General features: G+C 52.0%; 1 protein-coding gene across 1 annotated transcript; it reads right to left on the minus strand.

Annotated features, from left to right (window-relative positions):
• Positions 1–5,146: 5,146 nt before the first annotated feature.
• On the minus strand, positions 5,147–22,773 carry LOC127016860 (inner centromere protein-like). The gene is given in 19 exon segments (XM_050897611.1): positions 5,147–5,494; positions 6,052–6,208; positions 7,918–8,028; positions 8,251–8,358; positions 9,301–9,379; positions 9,594–9,724; positions 9,950–10,060; positions 11,350–11,461; positions 11,838–11,947; positions 13,156–13,211; positions 13,214–13,289; positions 13,363–13,498; positions 14,615–14,705; positions 15,455–15,554; positions 16,748–16,781; positions 17,472–17,523; positions 18,657–19,360; positions 22,054–22,167; positions 22,519–22,773. Coding segments are annotated over 19 exon segments (2,625 nt in total). The 5' UTR covers positions 22,656–22,773; the 3' UTR covers positions 5,147–5,288.
• Positions 22,774–23,168: the final 395 nt, after the last annotated feature.

Raw genomic sequence — 23,168 nt, forward strand, 5'->3', positions numbered from 1 at the left:
GAGCAAGGCTTTGGAGCAAGTCCTCCCTGGAGGCTGTTTCCAGGCATGCAGAGGACCTGGGGCAGGTGGGCAGGCAGCACAGGCAAGGTTTCTGGCTGTGAAGGACTGTGCATGGAATGTCCAAACCTCTCCTTTCTCCAAACACCTCCCCGGCAGCCTGTGGCAGTGCCGACTCACCGGCGCCTGCTGTGAGGACCTCTGCGCCGTGCTCAGTGCCAGCCGGAGCTTGGAGAACCTGGACCTGAGCGAGAACGACCTGGGAGATGGCAGCGTGCGGCTGCTGTGCGAGGCGCTCAGGCATCCCACTGGCGTCTTGCAGAAGCTGTGGTAAGGGGCTTTCGGCTCCCCCGGGGCATCGCCCCGGCTGCAGTGCTCCTCCGGCCACGGGGCTGCTCCCCGCGGGGACTGGGACAGACCAAGCGTGACGTGAGCCCCCCCACGCCGCAGCTCCCAGCCTGCCCTACGAGGTGGGAGGGTGTTTTCCACGAAGCTACGGCTGCTCCCGGCGCCCTTCTCCAAAGGCGTCTCGGGATGGCGAGGTGCTGGGCGGCTCAATCGGGAGAGCGCCGCACGGCAGCCGGAGCTGGCTCTGCCTCCTGCCAGCTAGCAGGCAGCTGCCCTGCCGTCCCCCCACAGCTCTACCAGCCGCTCACTGCTGGAATCAGTGTGGTTAGACCTACTGCTTTCCTCAAGCGGTCGGTAATGTCTCGGGACACGCTGCTAATGCACAAAACGGGGGGGGGACGTGTTTCATCGGCCCCGAGGCAGGCAGCGGAGATGGCTGCTCCGTGTGACGGCACCGTTCTCGCCCCGAGGCTGGCCCTGCCGATGCCAGCTCCTTGCCCCGGTGTGGCCAAGGGGTTGCCGTGACCCAGCCAAGTGAACGCTGGGACCATGGAGCCCAGCTCTGGCTGCCAGGGCAGGACCCTGCCGGGTGCCCAGCGCTTTGGTGGAGCTGTGGTTACCCAGCTGAGAGGGCTCCATGGACCAGCCCGAGCCTCAGTCTCCCCCACGCTCTCTGCTTGCTGAAGCAGAAAAAGCCGGCTAGGACAGGGGCCAGGCAGCACCAGAAAAAACCCCACGCTGGCTGCTTTTTGTCCTTGGTTTTGGCTCTGCAATGTCATGGCCAACAGTCAATAGCTTGGGTGGATTTAACCTCTTTCCTTCTCCTCTCCAAAGGTTGAAGAAATCTGGATTAAACAATGAGACGTTACAGGAGCTGGCTGCTCTCAGAGAAGTAAAACCCAAGCTGAATATAGGATACATTTGACAAGCAGGACTCGCTTCAGCGAGGGGCTCTGGCCTGGCGGCTCACTGACGGAGCTTGCACATGCGTTGAGAGGAGATGAGGGGTCTGGGAGATGTTTCCCCTCTTTATGAGAGGTCTTTTTAGTGCTGAAAGCACCTTCCAACAGGCGCGGTCAGGCTCTGGCTGATCCTCCAGAGGAGCGTAGGAATGACCGCGTGGAGCTGGGATGTGTTCGTGCATTACAGGTCCAGACAGGACCTCCTCCGAGGTCCTGGGTGGGTGGGAAGGACCCGAGCTGAGGCTGTAGGAAACCGGGATGAGGCAAAGGGTGAATCTGAAACTTCAGTGTTTGGTGACCGGTGTCGGGAGTGCCCAAACACAACTTGGCAGCGGAGGTTTTTATTCACTACCCATGGTTCATTCTCTATGATTTGTATATTGATGAGGGTGTCTGTATTTCTGTCTGATCCCGTAGTTTCCAAGAAGGCCTTCTCCCTCTCCTTTTGTGAAATAAAGATCCCCTCTCAGAAATCTCTTCATGCTGTCACGTTTCCATCCGCTCCTGTGTCAGCAGCAATGCCCCAGGACCCTCCAGGGTCCGGGCAGCCCCCGGGGATGCTGTCCAGGCCCATGGTCTGGCTTCTCTCCCATTACTAGGAGCACCGCTATGCAGCCGAGCAGAGAGTTGGATTAACGAAGCGCAAATCCGTTTAAACTTCCCGGTCGCTCTGGGGACCAGCACAGCTCTCACCATGGGCAAGAACACCGCTGCTTTTCCTCCCCAGTGACCCAGTTCTGGCGCTCAGCCCCAGTCCTGAGCTCCAGATCCCTGTGTCTGCTGAGGTGACACCTGGGACCACCCTCTGTCCCCGTAGCCCCGTCCCGCTCTGCGCACAGCCCTCGCCAGAGCCCTGCCGGCAGCGGGACCAGCAGCTCCCCTCCCCAGGAGAGGCGAGGGTGCCAGCTCCCAGCCTCGGGCCAGCGACACCGGCCTGATGCCCGAACCGGGGCTGCACAGGGGACCGGACCTACCGGGTCCCTTTGCAGCCTGGCAGGGCTCCGCCAGCTTCTTGGCCCAGCCAATTACACATCCTCCAAAATTGCTTCACGGCTTTTGTTGATTGCCTGTCCCGGACTGGAAACGCTTTGGCAATCGCTGCGGTTTCGGCGGGGCCCCTCCTGGGAACTTCTTGCTCGTCGCCAGAACATCAAGCCTGTGGTCTGACGGGTGCTGCTTGCACCAGCACGGGGCTGAAACAAAACCTGTTTCGTCCCCAAGCGCGATGCTGACTGATGGCCCTGCCGGCAAACCTCGATCCTCCTGCAGCCAGGCACCTCTAGCCAGCTCCAGATGAGAGCCTGACCTCCAGCTCCCGTCCCCTGCCAGGGTCCGGAAATCATTGCCTCCTTGGCAATGTCTAACGAGGTAATTTGAGGATCACCAGGAGGGACAGAAGCCAGCTGGCAGGGAACAGCCGGAGTCTGTGCTCAGGGGAGCCTGAGAACACCGGGGGAGCCTGAAATAGCCCAAGAGAGCCTGGGGAAACGGGCAACACAAGAGCATCCCAGATGGTCTGCAGAGATTAAGAAAGCTCAGAGGTGCCACGGCCACCCTGGAAGCACCTGAGGAAGCCACTAGTGAGAGAGGTCAAGAGACCCCAAGGAAGCTCAGAGAAACTGGGGGAAAAAACCTCCAGGGAGATCCCAAGAGAGCTCAAGTGATGCTAAGAGAGCCCCAGAGAGACCAGGAAAGCCCAGGTGAATCCAAGAGAGCCCCAGAGAGCTGAACCAAGGGAGCCCAGAGCACCCAGGAAAGCGCAGAGGAACAAAACCCTGGCAAATGCAAGAAAGACCAAGCGAGGGTGTTACCACATAGGCTGAAATCAGCTCTGCAGCACCCGGCATGAGAGGAAGGAGCGGGGTGCAGCCGGGCTGGGCTGGAGGCGGCGGGGAGCAGGAGGGAGGTGGGGATGCACCAAGGTGATCGCCAGAGCTGTGGGACCAGCCGGACCCTTCGATTGCTGCTGCCCTGGGGAGAGCGCTGTCAGTGCCCCCGACACCTAATGCATCGAGGAGGCGGCGGCAGGAGCGCTCCCCACGGGCGCCGCTGCGATCGTCTGAGTCTGAGCACGTCTCCCCTCCAACAGGCTCAGCCTCTTTCAGTAAAGACTAAATCAGATGCGTCTTATACCTTACGAGTTATTCCTTTGGGTGACACTACTGAGAGAGGCTGCAAGACCCGAGGGACACTGAAATCCTGGAGGGACCCAAGAGAGTCCAAAAGAGACTGAGATAACCCCAGATTGCCCGGGGGACTCCAGAGAGACCAGCCAGAAGAGCAAGAGTCACGGAGAGCCCCACAGACATCCAGTGGGACAATGAGGGAGCCCAAGAGGAACAGAAAAGCTGGGGGGACCCAGGAGTTGGGAGGCAATCGGGCAGCCAGGACGGAGCTCCTGGCGAGCAGCTTTAAACAGCCTTTAGCTGCTGCAGAGCTCTGCTCACGCACTCGGAGCTGCTCTGTGCCTCTGCAAAGCTCATCTCAACCACTGTCACCGGCTCTGCGGAGCTCAAAGCTCTAAAGACCCATCAAAAGCTCTAACTGCCTGCAAGACTCTTCCACCGAGACACTTGCAAACTCTTCGAAACTACTTAACACCCTCCAAGCCTGTCACAAAGCTCCACAAAACCACTCTGGCCAGCTTGAAACCTCCTCTGAGTGGAGGTAAGCAGGCGCAGAGAACTCTGAACAGGTCCACGGCCACATTTCTGCATTCACTCTTGGCAGCCTGCACCTGAAGGTCGGGGGGAAGGAGACCTCGTGGCACCAGCCCTGTGCTGGGGACAGTGCGGGGCTGCACCGGCTGGGGACAGGGACCCTCCTCCTGCTCCTCGAGGCAGGCTCACAGCTCTGACCACGCGGAGAAAGCCAATAGCCCCAGCCCTGTGCCTGCACAAGGGATCCCAGAGCAACGCCTCACATCACCTAACGCGGGACAGAGCCCCTCCGCTGCGCTCATGTTTGTGCTAGACCGCACAGCCCGAGAGGGGAGAACTGAAGAAAGAGGAAGGAAAGGTTATTATGGTGAGTACGGGACTCGGCTCCGGCTGGGGGACTTTCCCTTTTTATCTAAGCATCTTCCTCATCGCTACTGTCAGCAGGTTTATTTAGCCGAATCGCTCTCGGAACGCTGCTGGCAGTGCCAGCTAGCCCTCCAGGGCGGCCGAGACACAGCGCGGGTGCGCAGCCGGCCCCAGCAGCGCTGCAGGGCCCCGGGCCCCTCCGCAGCCGTGCCAGCGTGCCACAGCAGCCGCCATGCGAGCGCTGCCCGGGCTCGGGGCACGCTGCAGGAGGCAGGAGATGGCCAGCAGCTGATGTGCTTATCCTTTCCAAGCCACAACCTCCAAATAAACCTGCCTCCTGCCCAAGCGGGACTGTAAGCTAAAGTCTCCTAGAAAGACAGGACTAAGAACTTCGCCTGGGCTTCATTTTTCCATTAGAGAAGACCAGTGACAAGACATTTAGACATTGCGTAAACCATCCAAGCAGATTTTTCTAACTGCAGGAAAAAGTAGGGACAAGAGGTCACAAGAATTCTAGAAGGAAAGCTACTTGCAGATAGAAGCATTGTTAAATACAGAAATGTAGTACAGAAGGGGCTATGAAAACATTACCCCCTCAGGTCGATTAAAAAATTTGATCTTCCCTACAGCAACTTCATAGCTTCCTTGTGTAAGATTCTGCAAGCAACCTGAGGGAATGCATAATGGTGCAACATCACGTCTTCAGACATCTGGCTGTGGTTTCTGCAAGTGAAAATGCATCGATCTCACATCGGCCATCCAGGAGCATTATCCCACCATGCTGGGGGAAAGGAGAGAGACACACACTGATTATTCAGTATTTTTATTCAGGATTTTATTCAGTATTTTTATTTTGGTACAAAAAAAAAAAGCTTAAAATTGTAAATACACTGCCTGCTAAGACAACACAAACCGATACACCCCATTGTCATAAAACACATTTCTTTGCATTTTCTCAGTTTTTGAAGTTGCAAGATGGGCCACAGGTAGACTTGGTCTCAGGCGGGGAATGCCAAACTGCAGAGCTCGTGCGCTTGAAGTATCGAGGTTTGCTCTTGCCAAAAATATCCTCCAGCTTAGGGCTTGGAATTAGCCCAAAGAGTTGGTCAACATTCACTGGGTGATAGTATTGGTATCGAATGGCTTGATTCAGCTGCGACCCTATGGAAACAACCGTATCAGAGAAGCAGGCTCATTACAAATAAGTTTTCAGTGCTCTGCTTAAGGTGCCCTTTCCCTCAGAGCCTGCAGGACAGCCGCTTTTCTTCCACGCCTGAAAAACTATTACCTGTACAGTGAGTGGGATTAACAGTTTCCTTGCTTGTTGCAAAGCTTCGAGCCCCACACCCACCTTCAGGTTGCCAGCAGCGCTTGTTTAAAGTTACTCAGCACACGAGCCATATCCCAAACCCACCACACCTCAGTTTCCCTCAGGAGGACGGGCTGCCTCATCACTAGTGAGCCCCCACCATTCTTTTCACACCCTCAGATCCAAACGCATGCATGGAGGACTTCGGTTTAACTTCAACACAACAGCACTTGGAGGAAAGCAGCCCCGGTCCGCTCACCCCTCCGAGCCTGCAGCTGCCAGCACTGCTGAAGCCTCACACGCTCCTGGGCTGCGCTTTGGGGAAGCTGAGATTGCACCAAGTGAATCTGGAAAGCTCCAGCTTCCCAGGGAAGGAATTAAAGGAAACGGAACCAAACTTGGCACCTACCATCAGCCCAGGCAGGGACAGGCTTCCGAGGTTCATTCTCATCATCCGTGGAGTCATCACTGTTCAGATCCATCCCGTAGTTATTTTCGTTTACCTTTGGGGATCTGGATTCCTTTGTGCCCTTCGGGGGTCCTAAGTAGGATGTGGAGATAGATTTCTGAAACCACAGAGACAGCGCTGATTAGAGCGGGAAGCAGACCTTCCAGTCTGGCAGGAGAGCTTGCCTTGCCAGGGCAGGCTGACGACCAGACCCACGCAGTCCGGCCCTTCGCAGGCGCCTCAAGGCTCTGGCACCAGCAAGACGGACAGGCTGTGCTGAGGCCCCAGCTTAGATCCCCAGCAAGATGCTCTTAAGGTGTTTAGGCAGCACCCGCACGCTGAGCACCAGGCACGAGTTAAGAGGTGAGTTCCCAATGCCACGTGCTGGGCAAGGAACTTCACTGTAAAGGAAGGTGGCCAGAAACAAGAGCCGACAGCTGACTTCCTAGGGCAGATGCATCATTCACGCTCATTTTCATCCCTAGTTCAAAAACCAGGAGCGCCAAAAAGGTCACCAACCTGTGTATGGGAAGCCTTTGATCTACACATTGACTGGAACATCTGTAACAGTCCTACTTGACAGGTAACTTGGGTTGAGGTTGTCGGTAAAACCCAGAAGTGCTCAAATCCTTTTGGTTTTTTTTTGTTTGTTTTTTTTGTTTTGTTTGTTTTTTTTTTTTTTTAACTCAACTTTGCTGTGAAACCATGGCCCGCTGAAAGCCAAGCTGTAGCACGGGACTGCATACTGCAGCAGGGACTGCAAACCGCAGAGCTGAAGCAGTCGCTTGCCTACCCTGCAGCTTCCAAGCTGCCAGGAGGAGCCTGCCAGTACCCGGCCAGCAAAAAGCCAGGGCTCCCTTTCACGTTGGAGCTGCAGGGTGGGCATTCACCTGCCGGGGGTTTCACGCTGCACAGCGCAAGCCAAAGCTCGGAGATACCTCCTGGCTTTGTGGTGAGGAACAGGGATGACCAGAAGACCTGACAGTCGTATGTAGTACAGGAGTGCCTAGAGGTGCTGACCAGAGAATAAACTAGGAAAGCAACCCTAATTCTTCAGGACTCTTTGCATTAAGGGAATGCAGAAGTGTAGACACATCTGTACAAATACAAAACCTGTCACTGTGCTCAGCGACTTGAGAACTACTTTTAACCCTTTTCCCTTCCTGTTTTTTGTAGAAAAGCCTTAGATCATACCATGTATGTCTAAGTACTTGGCTTTTGCGCACACAGCTCTACCACTCAAACCCTTTCACATGTTTCACGGCAGATCTGGTTTTCATGCTCTAGAGCTCCGACATGAGTCACAGCATGGAGAAGTCAAGCAGGAAGAAGAGGAGGCAGTCAGCCCCAAGACAAGAGAGTTTACCGGTAGAAGCAGCACTCAAGTCTGACTCTTTGAGCAGCTTTTTCTCCACCTCTCCAGTGATCGGGTTTAAGCAGCTCCAATTCAAACAGGCTTCTAGAGACCTAGGAGCCAGGCTGCGCCAGCCGGCGGGGCCAGGGTTGCTCCCAGTGCCGGGGCAGGCTGAGCTGACGGCTCGTGACGTGCTGCCATCCCGTGGCCATTTCCAGCATCTTTTCCCAGATAACACTCGTTTTTCCTTCGGGTTCCCCCTCCGCCGAGCTCTCGGCCAAGCACCCAAGACGACAGACATCCCCATCCTCTGCACAGACGCCCGTCGAACCCCAACAGCCTGCACCAGAGGATTTAATTTCCTGCTCCATCGCTGATGGATAATAAGTCTGCAGGCTGGCTCCAAACCACAGGGGCCAATTAGACACCACAGACTCATTTTATTTGAGGGCTCTGCTGGAACCAGGACTCACCTTTACAGTTTTGCTCAGCCATGTGCCAGAGGCAGCAGTCAATGCTTCTGGTTGCTTGATTTTTTTCTCCTCTCCCAGCTGCTGCTGGGGCTCCTGCAGACCATCTTCCTCCTGTTAAGACGCAAGAATTAAGTCATTCTTCATTCACGTTCACCCAAGCAAAACAACCAGACTATCCCTGAAACTGAGCCATATTTTCTGGGGCCCTTGCAAAAAAAAAATCCTCAGTCCCCCTGTGTCTTCTTTTGCAGAAGAAAACCAAACCCAAGACTCAGAGCAGCTCCTGTCTTTGCTCAGATCCAGATCGCCAAGGTCTCTAGAGCCCATGCTCACCTTTACCACTTTGCACCAGGGATCAGAAGCCACGGCAATGGATTCTGGTTGCTTGGCTCTCTTCTCCTGCCCAGGCAGCTGGTGCAGCTCTTTTGGGCTCTCTTCCTCCTAATAAAGAGAAAAAATTTCACTGCTTAAGCTCCTTTTCAACCAAAACCACTTTTTCCAGGAGTTTCTTCTCCCATGCTACTCAGTAGGGAAGAGCTAACAGGAGGGCAAGAGCTGCAGGCACTTTGAATTATATTCAACTTCTCTCTTATCTGGAGGAGCTTTGCTGTGGCTCACTCCAGCCCAGTTGCTGGCAACATATGAAGAATTTAGACCTTCATTAAAATTATATAGCACAAATAGGAGTTTGAATGTCACGGACCTAGTAAGTAAGAGCAGCAACAGCAAATACAGAAGGAGGAATTTATCCTTAAGAGTAGCAGCATTTGGGGGTTTGATTTTTCACTACTGAAGAAGGCAGAAGAAAGAGTGATGTTAAGAGTAGAAAGAGAGTGGAAAGAAAATGTTACTGTGATATTTTGAGACAAACAGCCTTGACTTTAAGCCGTAACATTCTTTGTATAAGTGCAAATGAAGTTACAGGAAGCCATATGATACCTGAAGTTTGTTATGGGGATCACATCCTCCAAATATAGTGAGTGAATGTAGTAGGAAAAAAAAAATCTCTTACTAATTTCCGTATTAATTTAAGTATCAGTGAATGCCATTTGGAGGTGTTCTTCAAAGTGCCATTGCATGGCTGTCATCCATCTTGCGATGGGGTTGAGAAGGCTCACCTGCTAACGAGAAAACAGTCAACCCCAACTTTGTTAACAGAGCTGGCTTATTCTTACACAAACCCCAACTCCTTACAATAACATGCTTGGCTTGTCATCGGTTTTATTGTATTTGTTCCTCTAAATAACATAATAGTGAATGTTAAAGCCTTAACCAGTAACACAGCACTTGGAAAACAAGTCTGATCTTAAAATAGGTCTGTGTATCCTATGCTTCACTAGTTTACAACAGAGAAGTTGTTCCAAGACCACTTCAACTCCCCACCTTTATGTTTTTTTCAGTAAACACTGCTGACTCCAGCTGTGGGTGGGGGGCCTTCTGTTTCCCTCGCTGCTTGTGATCCCTGGGGAAAAAAACCCTGTAATTTAGTTATAGAGGAAAGCACGTCCATCCACACCCCCCCAAGCATTCTTATAGCCTCTTGCTTCGGCACCCCAAACCTTTGGGACAGCCTGACACTCACACCAGCCTCCCAATTTCAGCAATACTATTTACACTTACTGCTTCACCACGCCTGTTGCCAAGTCCCCTCCTCCAGGACAGAAACAAGCTCATACCTCTCCTTCACTTGTTCCACCTGTTGCTGCTCTACAAGCTTTTTCAGTTCCAAGACTTTCTTTCCTTTTTCTTTCACTTCATCCTCTCTCCTTTTCTGCAGTGGTTCTTGCCGCTCAAATTCATCTTCCTCCTGAAGAAGAAAGAAGAAAACCCTTGTAACCCTCCAGCTCAAGTGGGGAAAGATGGGAGGATATGAAGCGAATGCTTGAGACAGCCTCTGCTAGTTATATCTCATAAAATCCCTACAGCAGGAGAGGCAGTAACCCCTCCCTGTCCCACCAGGGAGAACAGTGCACTGGTTCCCTGCTACTCCTTTCCTTTTCTACACACAGGAGGGGCCTAGGGTTGCTCTTACCACCCTCAGCGCTTTCTGCTTCCGTGCATCAGCTTCCCCATGCTTCTTGGACAGTTTTTTCTTGCTCCGCTCCTCTGCCACTTTCTCTTCCCGCACTTGCGAGAGGCGCACCTGAGAAAGCCACACGCGTCTGCTCCGCCGCCCCCGAGGACACACCTCACAGCCTTGTCCAAATGGAGGACGGGGACTGCTTCTGGCGTCTGAAGCCCGTATATTCCACATCCTAAAGAGACCGAGAACCCAACACCCAGCAAGGGGCACACGTGCATTGGATTTAGCACCAACCTCGTGCAGCAAGCCCACCACTTACTACAGGCCATGTGAAGAGACACCCATCACTTGGAGTGACAGGAGAAAGGAGCACAGAGACCATTACACAACCCCAAAATACATGCCTCCATCTTGTAAGTGATTCTCTGCAGAACAAGGGGATCTAGCATCTGGTTTCTGCTTTGCCTGCAGTGCTGCTGTCGACTAACTGAACTGGAGTATGAACTGGGGATGTGAAAGCTGACTGAGCCCCAGAGACATGGTTCCCTCACCTGAGCTGTCTGTCCCAGTAAAAGCATTAGCACGTCCGCAGCAGACGACTAGCCAGGGCTGGGTGTACTTTTGGCCACTCAGGTTTTGGGAAAGGCTGAAAGGAGCACGATTCCTCTGAGGGAAGGCTGACCCCTTCCGAAGGTCACTTTAGTCCACCTCCCAAAACAAGCAACCATCCTTCTCCCAAAGGCTGCTAAGGCTACGGGCCAGTCAGGCACAGCCTCCCTCAATCCTGCAGAACCTGCACGGTTGTGCAAAAGCAGCAACACTGTCTGCACGCGTCATCAACGGCCCATCCTGGCGTGCTCTTCATCCTCTACCTGTCCTCAAAAGAGGGCCAGACAAGGCTTTAAAAACCAAACATGATACAAATGCACATACGGCCAAGTCTACTAGTGACAAGCATCCCTTGCACGCTTGGTAGCTATTCTTTCCCACCACATCTTTGCAGCCCCCTGCAAGCACTGCGGCTTCGCTGCCTGTAACATTTTGTGCAAACAGCTCACTCTGAGTGCACTGTAAGCTGAGTAAGGCTGTCTCATCTGCAGGGCCTGTTCACAGGACAGTCAAGGGATGCTGCCACATTCCTTGAATGCAGAGCACCATAAACACTGCATGTCAGAACAGGAACGTTTAGAACCACTGCAGAGGTATGGAGAACAAAAGCCTCCTCTTCTTAGACAGAGAATTTCAGTGTCTCTGATGCAGACTTACCCACCACCTGATTAGTCACCATCAGCAGCAACCCTGTGCTTGCACGTATCATGCCAGTGGCCTGTTTGCACCCTCCTGGTCTCACAGCTCACCAAGATAACATCACTGTACTGAGTAGTCCAAAGCTTGGTCAGCCTTCTTACCCTCTCATCACTCTGTGAAATCTTCTGCTCCATCCGCTTTTTCTTCTCTTCTTCCATTTGTTCCACCCGCTCCCGAGCCTGCAGTGCCTTCCTCAGACGCTCTTCCCTCTTCCTGGGCAGCGTGTGTGCAAGAGGGGCTTGTTAGCTTTGTCTGCTCTAGCACAGAGGGTGATGGGGGGACAGGGACTTGCCATGGTAGTTGGGGAAAACAGTTATTTTGCTTGACTTGCTTTGGCTGAGCTGAGCCTCAGCTCACTTCTGGGTTAAGTTCAGGCATTAGCAGGTGCTTTGCACCAATGCAGTTCTTACTGCCACGAGCCACGAACAGCAGGGCTCAGGGTGCCCAGGCAGCATCCCTTGCAAAACGCTCCTTCCAAGTGGGAGGCACAAAGCACGGTACAGCAGTGCTGTCCACCTGGCGGGAGAGGCCGCCAAGGCAATTCTGTGCTGAACTCAGGAAGGAGCAGGAGGTAAGGGACCCAACTCACTGCTTCATTTCTGCCTGCCGCCGCCTCTTTTCCTCCTCCACTTTCTTTTTCCTCTGTTCCTCAGCCTCCTGCTTCTTCCTGAGGCTTTCCAGTCTCTGCCGCTCCTTCTCCTGAAGCGAGATGAGTTCAGACTGTACCAATTGCTGGGGCCTGTTTCTACCCTCAGGCTGCTTGTGCACAGGCAGCTAGAGGCTAGGCAGCCTGCTAAACAAAGAAGTCACTGTCAGAGTCATATTCACCCACACACCGGGATGGGAAGTGAATAGTAGGGAAGAAACAACGCAGGTTTGGCAACAGTGCTTATTCAAATAATAAGAGCAGAAGAGTCACGGGTATAGGAGGGAAACACCTCAGTCCTTCGGCTGTAGAGAATATGTTTAGGCAAGGAACAGCACACTCCTGCTGTAGGTGACCACCTGTAGCAAATGCATCCTGCCTGGGACGGTGTTACCTACACCAGCAGCTGGAAGAACAGGGGAGAAGGAGTACAGTGCAAGTAGCCTTGCTTAGAGACCAAAAGGTATCCTAGCAGTTCCCAGCCCCAGCAGAACACACCTGCAAAGAGATCCTGCCACCTCACCACTGGTGTGGCCAGTTTACTTATTTGGACAGAGCGCTGCATGGATGCCAGTGTGAGGGGAAGGAGCTGTCAGTGCCCGTGAGGCAAGAAGCACAGCCGTTATAATCTTCCAGCCCCCACAGTTAAGGGTGTCATTACTTACAACAAAGTCTCCCTGTAGAGAAGAGACATTAAAAAAATGATTAAGGGTTTGGAAGTAACACTGGAATCCCCCTTCATAGCACACGCACCCCGTTCTTAGCTGCAGCTCCTTACCAGTACGTGGTAGAGAACCCATTGCCTGACCCCACACTGCCTGTCTTTCAGTCTGTTGTCAGCTGCTGTCTTGCAGCAGCCAATTATGCAAGACACAAGGACAGATTCCCACTGCAAAGAGAAAAGCTTCCCACTTTCCTATGGTTCAACAGTCCCAGAATATAAAATGTTTCTGCTGACTACAGATAGAGCAGCTGAGATTTCTCTGCATATGAGGAAGGTTTGAGGATTGGCGCTAAAGACCCCCGACCAATAACAGTGTGTGTGGACAGGCAATGCAAGGCAACACCAACCAGTTTCCCTTCCCTGGGGAGGCTAAGTAGAATTGTGAGGCCGGTTTGCTACAAGGACCTGCACTGATCCATGGCAGCAGGCAGAACTAGGGATACGTTTATGCTTTTCTAACCAAACAGTCCCTCCTGCCGCTCCCCCAAACTTGATCCCCTCCCTTCCCACCAGAGGGAAGGTGGGACTCTGACACACCTTAAGATCAGGTCGGGTGGGAGTATTGCGTTTGATGAAGTTCTTTATGACACCCCACGTCCTGTGGGCCCCGGGCTGGCGAGCAGCTGGTTTCGCTGCACAGCCTGCAGGAAGTTTTTCAATGGTCTAACAACCTAAGAGGAGAAGATGTAGGGAAGTCAGTACCCGCCAGGGAAAGGGAGGCAAAGGGCCATGGCACCCACTCACCTTGCTAGCTGGAGACGAAGAAGGCGGAGTCTGGTTTGCTGAATTCTTGTGCTTGTCATCCAAAGGGGAAAGGGTATGAGCCCCTGGCTGCTGCCCATTCCATATAACACCCATTGCTTGTTTACAGCTTCTTGTCCTGATGGCATTAGCAAGAGGCACATTAGGTGACCGTCACGCTCCCCAGTCTTGCCAGAAGCATTTACTTGCTGTGACACCCTTCCCTCTGCCTGCTCGCTGCCATTAGAGCATAGGGGTCTCCTATGAACTCAGTCAGCCCTGTGGCAGGCACACCATCCAGTTGTGAACGAGGACAGGAAAGGCACACGACAACTTGGCAGGGGAACACCCAAGTTCCAGAGCAGTAATGTACAACATCACGCTCACTCTCATTCTCCACTCTGAGTCCCAGCGAGCAAGAAGTCTTTGTTCTATCTGGTATTAACAGCACAAGATAGATATAACCCCTGTGTGTTTGCAACTACCCAGCCCAGCTCGCCTCACTGGCAGGGTTTCACATGCTTTACAAACACTGTGGACATGCACAGATTTACCTGTGTCACAAATGACTTCATTTGTATCCCCTAATTCCAGGGAAAACCAGGGGGGACTGCCTCACTGCACAATCAGGGCCCGATCCAGCAGCAGCCCCGAGGAAGGCTGCAGATCCTGACCGATCACACAGTGCTAAGCATCCGCGTGAAGACAGAGGTTACTGTTACTCCCCTTCCCATCCACTACCCACAGCAAATTCACCCCAGCAAAACCAGGACAGGAGACTGAGGGCAAAGCTAAAAGCAGCTGAAATCTCACGTGAAACACCAGTAATACAAGCAGTGAGGAAACAAGTCAGGTATTCCAGACACTTGCACAAGATAAAAATAAATAGGTCAGTCACCTACTCGCATTCCCTTCTGAAACCACTCCTGGACCACCCCTTCATGAGCCACTCAGAGTCACATCTCAGCTGTGAGTTAACTGTGCTATCTTAGTCACCTTTGCTGGTTTGTGCATGAACTCACATGTCCGATTCCTAAGCCAGACCTGGGTCCCAGACCCAAAAAAGGCTCAAGAAGTCACAAGGAACTCCCAGGAGAGGAGATCTGGCCAAAGAAGATTTCAAAACTACATTGGAAATGAGGGGAAAGGTAGGGAAACAAACACCCAAAGCTTTTTAAAACAAATTACTTAAAAGGCCAGGCCTGAGTCCTTTCAGACCACTGGCTCATTCCTCCTCCTTGCAAATGTCTCATACCAGATGCGTGAGGGATTCTCCTGGGACTTGGCACAGTGGGGTTGTTCCTGGTTCTCGTTCTGGGGTTCACTGTCGGGGTTTACGCAGCTTCCTGTGAAGAAACCTCTGGTTAGCACCATATGCAAGGCATCCTGCAGGGCTCCAGTTCCTAGCTCCAGTTCCTGCCTCCAGCTCTGGGTGCTCAGAGCCCCGTGGCACGTAACCAAACTGAGAAACCAGAAGCCTGGATGGCTAACTGGAATATCAGTGTTGTATGTGTACACTGTGAAGTGTGCTGTAGTACGCAGCCTGTACAGACCCTTCTGAACAGGCACAACCTGTCTCACCAAAAGGCCTCCAGCTACTCTTCCCTCCACTCCAGCTACAGCTGCTTATCAGATCCTACAGTTCCCACAGGGGATAAACAAAAAGCCTGAACCTCTCCCTCTCCTTGCTTTGAGGCACAGTAAATAAATGGGACCTGTAAATCCTCACATAATGTAAACCCAGAGGAAAGGGATGCCAAGGCGCTTTAACAGAACATTATGCTATGTGGAAGATTCCAGGTCTAAGAGCAATCTCCCTTTAAAGTGTCCCCACTTACTCATTATGCAGACTGAAGTTGGACAGGACAGCATTTGTCTCAAGGCTTGGACACATTTACAAGATGTCCTTGCTTATCTAATTGCATGTCTCACCTCTTCAGGAGATCAAAAGTTTACCTGAAAAATTACCTTGGCTGGTCAGAGGTGGTTTTGTTTCAATAAAAGTCCCTGATTTTCCACAAACCCTCATGTTGACTCCCTGGTCTGTGTGTCTTTGGGGCTTCATGCAAGAAAAGCAAGACCAACTCAAAGTTACCTTCATGGTTCCCTGCCTGCTGCTCAGGAGGAGACAAGTGCTGTGCAGGAGGGCTGGCAGCTTGTATACTTTTGCTTGAAATGAGGACGTCTTCAGGAGTCTGCAGGAAAAGGAAACAAGCGTTCTCTTAGCACAGTTCCTCCAAAGAACAAGGCTACCGTGGACCTGCTGCCTTGAAAAAGGCCAGTCACTTCCAAATGCAATCCAACTGCTAGGCTAGGGTCTGCTTCTCTCTCAACTAGAGCTGTGCTGCATGGACCTGACTGGCTCATTTCAGTAACAGAGGGTCTGCTCATGAAACACCAGCCTCTGCAGGAAGGGCAGTTGCCCAGCACCTCTCAGCCAGAGCAGGAGCTATACTGAACCTGGACTCCAAAGTCAAAGTGCCTTGAGAATGACAGGTAACTTCTACACACCTTGGAGACACCAATTTTCAAACTACAGGTACTCCAGTCCTGAAAGACAAGTCCCTGTAAAGTGTTTCAGGTTACAGGATCCTTAGGCACTTTAAGTACCATTATGGTATATTCACAGGAGGACAAGCGAAAACGTCGCTGCAGCACAGCATCCTAGCGTGTTAGGAGGCTGCCTGCCCACAGGCCGTGCTTTCCCCTGCCTGCTAAGCTACCACCACCACAACCCCGAGCAGAGCCACCTGCCCATTCCCGCCGCTGCTGCTCGTTCCCAACAGCACCAGGGAGCTGTTCTGAAGCAGAGCCCAGCCCTCTCTCTGCTGGGCTAGTTTTCACCTCAGCTGGTTCACAGCACAGCCACATGAGATGTTTTTGCCAGCTCAAAGGAGGGAATGGGTTTCTTTGTCCTGCTAGCACTGCAGCCTTATGCTAGCTTGTTGCACACATAGCCTCAGTGGCCAAAGAAAGCACATTAATTCGAACTGCCCTCCTGATTTTTGTAGCTCAAACCAGCCACGCGACAGAGACAGGCTAAGAATACACACAGTCAATCACCATCCCCAGCTGACAGGCAAAAGCTCGCTGACTCCTGGGAACCTGGCCAAGCACCTCCAAAAACTCCATCTTGAAGGGGCCTTATCAAGGCACAAAATGTCTCTGCCCACCAGGAGCCAGAGAGCCAACCAGCTTAACTAGCTGCCTAAGCATTAGAAGGGCAGCACTGTCCAACTCAGCAGCGCCTTCACTGAGCTTGAAGGGACGTGACAGGATGATCCTGGGCCACATTCCCTGCTTCCAGTGGCAATGCTCAGCAAAAGGCATCAACTCAGACAAGAAGATGTCCAGACAGATAGTTTGTAGGTTGTTCCTTAGTACTTACCTTTTCACTTGGAGGATTCAGTTCCAGTCCAGGTCTGTAAAAGAAGAGCTATTTTAATAATTTCAGCTCTCTGAAGGGTGAGTTACAGGTGATAAAATATGATGGAGCCAGCATATGGGACCCCAAGGAAAGTGCAGATAAATCTAAGTACATCCAGAGGCACAAGCCTGTTTCAGCCAGGCCGCACAAAGGCGGAGCTGTAAATTCTTCTGATGGACTGTTCCATTGCATTACCAAACACCACACTGATGAGCTTTGTCCCCTTCCGCAGAACTTCCACGTAGCAGGTAAAAAGGAAGCTCCGTGAGCCTTAGGCTGAGAGCGTCTTACCTGCCCACCTTTCAGGTCAGACCACAGCTGACCGGCCTCCAGCACCACCAGGCATTCGGAGGCTGGTTACAGCCAGAAATCCCAGGACATAACTCGCATGATGTCAGCCAACACCAGGCAGAGCAACTGCTGGCAGCCTCTCAGGCCTTACGGCACAGGCTGGACCCCCGCTAACGCAGTGCTTAACCTCACCGTGCTCTGAACAGAGTTCTGAAAAGGAAGGGCTGTGCCTGAACAGCACAAACTTTGAAATATCAACCAGCCCCAGGTGACAGCATCACCTAAACAGCCCATTACAAAACCAGCCTGTATCTGTAATATAAAAGCGACCCATATAGCTTCCTTGCAGGGTTTTCTGTGGTTTCTTCCTGCCTGCTTTACATGGTAGCCTCACCTCATGCTGCTGGTCACATCTTCTTCCACAAAAACCTCCAAGGAGCTTTGACCTGGAGAAGAAAAACATAAGCTAGCTTGGGGATTTCATTCTGAAGCTTCCCAACAGCAGCAATGTGTGCGTGGTAGAGCTCAGGTCTCTGCACAGGCTTTCCTCCCAGGGAACACGCTGATTGCTCATCTCAGCTTTCCACACCAGCACTACCACCTCCCTCGAGTGTCACTGACAAACTGGTGTAGGCTGGGAAGGCAGAGAACTGAAGCAGCAGCTCCTCTGCCTGCAGGCTGCTCCAGCTGCACAAACATGCTCTTGCCTGTGTCAGAGATAGCATTTCCCAGTCAATTGACTTCAGCTCCTCCCTCCCTACACGGTTTTATGCAGAGATTTGGTGGATTTAGGCTGATTTCATTCCCCCCATAACACCACTTAGCTGAAAGTGTTATAACAAATGCCTAGATACAGTGTGACTCAAAGCTGACAAAACTAAATACCAAAGGCCTCAGTGCTTCATTAGAAGCCAATCTGACTTCAGAAGCAGTGATTTTAGAAAGTCCAAATAGAAAACCTTCCCAGGAGTAGTGGGAACAGGACATGAGGAGTTTAGTGCTACCAGAAGCAGCCTGGATTTCTGAATCTTGTTTCCTCTGATGACTGTGCTATTTTGTTCTCAATCCATCCACTCTATCTTCACCCAAAAAGCATTTAAGTTCTCTGCCAGTTTCAGCCAAGTTTCAGGGGGTGGAGACAATCAGTTCCTATAGATTTTTTGGAGAGTTGGCAGAAGACACACAAATTAAAGCCCCTCCCCAGGGAATAGTCTCTTCTGATCGGCCAAACCGCATACATGGCTAGGACCAGCCAGACCGCATTTTCCCTTTCACTCTTTTTTTTTCCCATCTGCAATCTATGTAACCCAACCTCCAATCCCTGTGCCTATGCCCCAGCAGATGCTTCCTTCACCTGCTGCAGCAAAACACAGCCTGAGACTCGGTCCGACAGCAGATGAGGACCCAAAGATTGCACCCCAAACGGGTGGAAGCCACACAGCCTATCGACAAGGAGACTAAGAGGAGCCAGAGACAGAGTTAATACGGATGAGCAGCTCCACATCTGCTTACTCCCCGCACCAAAGCGGAGAAGCTGACTTAGCCAAACGAATGCACTCAACAACTAAAAGAAACTTACAGCTCACTCTGCTGGAGGCAGAGGATGATTCTCTCGCTGCTGCCTTCTTTGAAATGGCCCTGCTGATAGACCTCCGGATCATGCTCTCTCTTTTGCTGGCCAGTGAATATTTTTCTGCCAAGGAGGCCCTACGGCTCTTGTGGGGGCCACCCACAAAGCTTCGGCGTCCAGAGCAACGGCGCATTTTGGATCTCACTGTAGTCATTTTGCTGCCGGAATCCTGGAAAAACACCTTTTCAAGGCCTTGAGGAGATTGATCTCCTTGGAGCATGGCAGGATCTCCATTTCTAGCAGCCTTGGGAGTGGAGGTACTTGCTTGTCTTTTGGGGGCCTCCTCCCTCTCCCTTGCTGTCTGGCCAGCAGGGATCGCGGTGACAGAGGACACATCATGCAGCTCAGCAGCTGCATCCCCTTTGAGCAACTGCTCCCCCATAACAGCCTCACAGGCTGCATCACTGCTTTCGGCACCCTGAGGGCAGTCCTGACAATCTGTCTTCACCACGGGAACTCGCGCTTCTGCCAGCCATTTCCCAGTCCGTGCTGGAAGCTCGGTTTTAACACTGGCCTGGGACCTCACCGCACAGTCGGGCACGGACACCTCTTCCCCCTGACGGCCGGGGTTCTGGGGTTGCTCTTTGCTGTGGCGCCTTTGGGAACTTGGCTTGGAAGACACTGCCTTGATGCTGCTTCTCCTTCTGGACAACCTTAAAGAAAAACAATTTTAAATGAAGCAATGAAGAAGTCTCCCACTCCCAAATGATTTCTAGAGGAAAAAAGCAGACAACAAGTTTTGAAGCGAACCTGCAGGCTTCTTCCCTCCACCATTCCCCCTCGCAACCCATCTCTTATCACTGATGAAATGCAGGAGCTGAACCTTGAGAGCTCGCAGATGCGCTCTGGCAGATTTAGCTGGAACAATTTAGAAATTGCTGCTTACTGCTTTCTGCCGCCTGCAAGGTGTTTTTTTGCTGGACGTTACCACTCTATACCATAGGCAGGAATGCAGGGCACACACCCTCACTGCAACCACCCCAGCTATCAGCCTGGTGTGCTGGGTTGACTCACAAATGAAGGTTGTATCATATGGACACAAACTGCAGCAGCAGAGGTACCAGGACACTCGTTGCTCTTTGCAGACAGTAACCCACAGCCCCAGGCGGAGCCGACACCAGGGAACAGTCAAGTCATACTGGTACAACCAACTCCACTCTGTTTGCCTTAAGCAAAGTACAGACATCCACACAGGGAGGGATTTTGGATCGAAGATATCACAGTCTCCCATGATCAACTCTGTGTGGAAGTCTCCCCTGTACAGATCTACAAGATCCCAGCTAGAAACAGAAGGCTCTGCTGCTCAGTATAAAACACAACCCAAGCACTGGGGAGGCAGGGACCCAAGCGCTGAGAAAACATCCATGGCTCTAAACGCAGAGTTTGTGAACAGGCTGGGAAACACAGCAATGCTGCCATACATGTGGTACCCGACAGCGTAATCCTGAGGAAGGCAACAAAAAAAATACCTGTACAGTTAGGACTCACGAATTCTTTGAATTACTGTTATTTAAGAGAAAAATTATCAGGTACAGTAACTGTCTCTAGCCCTATTGCTTCAGTTAAACCTGACCAACTACGTAGAGGCTTGGAGAACTTCGGCAGTGAAATCCTCTGCTGCATTAGGTGACTTGCCACAAGAGGATGGAGCCACGCACTTGATCAGCAAGTCAAGGAGATCAGGTGGACAAATCCAAAACCAAAGGACAACTTTGGTTGTCCAGAGAAAGGCAGCTTCCGATGCCAAAGTGACCCAGAGGTAGCCAGGTAAAGGGTGGAGATTGGAGACAAAGACGAAACAGAGAGCTAACGTGGAAGCGTGCAACAACTAGAAAAGGCAGCTAAGAAAACCCACTGCGGTGCAAGAACAAGGTTTTACAGCCCCTGGTGCACGACCACCAGCAAGCAGTGACTTGTCCTACTGCCAGTATTCAAGTTGATACTCTCTGCCCTCCTTCCAGCCTCGTTCCCTTAACTCCTCATTCTGACCTCTAGCAAGAAGAGGGACTTTTTGCTAGAATTAGCAAAAAAGACTAAGTGGGAAATGTGTAATTAACAATAGACTAAGAAATGGGTTTTAAAATACATACTGAGAAAAACAGAGCAAGGAAAACAACAATGGTCTAACCCTGTGGGATGGAGCACAATGTGCTGAACTGCAGCATGAACTTCCTGTTGATGAATGAACGCCTGCCCATGCTTTTTGTTGCATCAGCAGATCTTTCTCAAAACTAAGTTTAAATGAGGAAAAATACATGCAAGACTTGTCCTCTTCAGGAGAGCAATCCAGCTGCTACCTGAAAACCAACAGTATGTCTTAAGAGCTCTCCCCGTTTAGATCTGCAACATTTTCTTCTCCTGCCCTCCTTCACCACACACACGCATGAACTTCCCACGCTTCCTTACTATTCTTGCTGTTCTCTCCATCCTCCATGTCTGGTTTCTGACAGTCTTTTAGTTCTAACTCTTCCTGTCCACTTCTGTGGGTTTTTCACCATGGTTATGAAAATTTAAGTGCCTTAAACGCATAAAGAGTTTACTGCTGCATGCCCAGGGACAAGGTTTGGGTCACACTACAACAACTGTCAGTGTGCCTACCCTCAGCTCACAGCATACGCTTCTCTGAGGGGAAGGCTACCTGAACCACCTTGCTGCTGACCCCAAGATGAGAGCAGATACACAGTCAGCTACCATGAAGCAGTGACATCAAGGAAGTTAATTAGCATCACAGCCATCCCTGACTAAACATGCAATTAAATCATGCCCTACACCATCCTGCCTTGGCATCTGTTTGCAGGCAACTGTTGCCTATTTAGGAGCAGTTTTAAAAGCCTCAAGTACAGTTGGTTCTAAGCAAATCACTTGGAATTTCCACTTCAGTTTCACCACTAATCCCTTTGAGCCTTTCTGCCTGCCAGTTCAAACAACAACCGTGGACATGCACATCACTGGTAGCAAGTTCCAGTCTCAGGTTCTCTCAGGCACCAGCCAAAGGTTTAGGGAGTGAACACCGGTAGCAACCTCAGGTCAAAAATCGTGCTGAAACAAAAGCAAATCAAACAAAACCCAAATCCAAATGGACAAGAAAATAGAATATTTACTATTCTTTGTTTCTAATCAGAAAAAAGAAAAAACAAAAATGAAAGTGAAGGAAACCAGCCAATTCTATCCCAAACTTTCACAAGACTCAAAATGTTGATTGATCTTGACATGCCCTTTTAAATGTATTTGCTAACTTGGGGAATAAAGCAGCTATTTTATGTTCTTGTGTACATGGAAACAGTTACTATTTTGTTTCACTCTTAAAAGGCTGTGCGGCAGAGCCAGAACACACCGACTCACCTACCTCCTCCTGTTTGGCTCCTTATTTTCATCTTTCAGGCAGGAGGACTGCCTTTTCTTGGGACGCCTCCTCTGTGATGGGGTTTTGGGCATTAATTCAGGTTCAGCCCCAAAGTTGCTGTTGAGCAGACAAATGCAGAAGACAGAGATCACTTCCTCCCACTGCCTAAAACAGTACTATCCACAAAATAAGGGTCACTCATTGAGAAGGACGAGTGCCAGGTGAGAAACAAGCGACTGAGATGTATCAGCCACCTGGCACCAAGGCCCAAACCAAGCTGCTGAACCCACAGCTATGTCAAATCACAGTCGCTCAGCTGTGAAACCCAGCACCCATCAGTCCTCGCACCAGGGCTGGCCCACCAGCAGCTGGGACCACACGCAGCCTTACGCTCACAGGGGCTGGAAGCGCTTTGAGACCAGCCAGCTCCCTGGGGGACAGAGAGGTGCCCTTGAGGGCTGCCCCTACCTATCGAGCATCCTCATGCCCTGCTCCTCCACCTCCCGCAGCCAGGCCAAGTGCTTGTGCTCGGCATCATGGAGGAACCGGGAGAGCCTCTGCCCGCACACCTCCAGCAGCCGCGTGGGACCGCCAGCCTCTGCCATGGCCTCGCCTGCAACACACAGGGTGAGGCAAAGGCTCGCAGGCACCCGGGGACACCTCACCGGTGGGAGGGGAGGCACCAGGCCCACTTCCAGCCTCAGGTGTGAGGACAGGCCGGGACCCAGTGCTGCACCCCGGGCAGGCACAAGCCCAGAGCTTAGGCCCTGCAGGACCCCCAGGCCCCTCACACCCGCCTCCCCTTGAGGCGGAGCAGGCCCTACGGGGCCTAGACCTGCTTCACCGCCGCCCCAGTAGGGAGAGAGCGGGCCCGCCTCGCCTCCTCACACCGCACTGCTCCCTCACGAACACAGCTTCCCTCTCCCGCCCCAAGATCATCCCGGCCTTCACCAATCACAGCGCCTGCCCCCCGAGACGAGGCCTCTTATTGGCCACGCCCGCGTCCATCACTTCCCCGCTGTTAAAGCCCCACAGCCTATTTGCCTGCCCCGTCAAGCCCCGCCTTCCAAGCCGAGTCCTCCGCGACCACAGAGACTGGCAAGCAGAAGGGAGCCGAT

The sequence above is a fragment of the Gymnogyps californianus genome, chromosome 5 (genome assembly GCF_018139145.2).
Source record: "Gymnogyps californianus isolate 813 chromosome 5, ASM1813914v2, whole genome shotgun sequence".
In the NCBI taxonomy this organism is placed as follows: domain Eukaryota; kingdom Metazoa; phylum Chordata; class Aves; order Accipitriformes; family Cathartidae; genus Gymnogyps; species Gymnogyps californianus.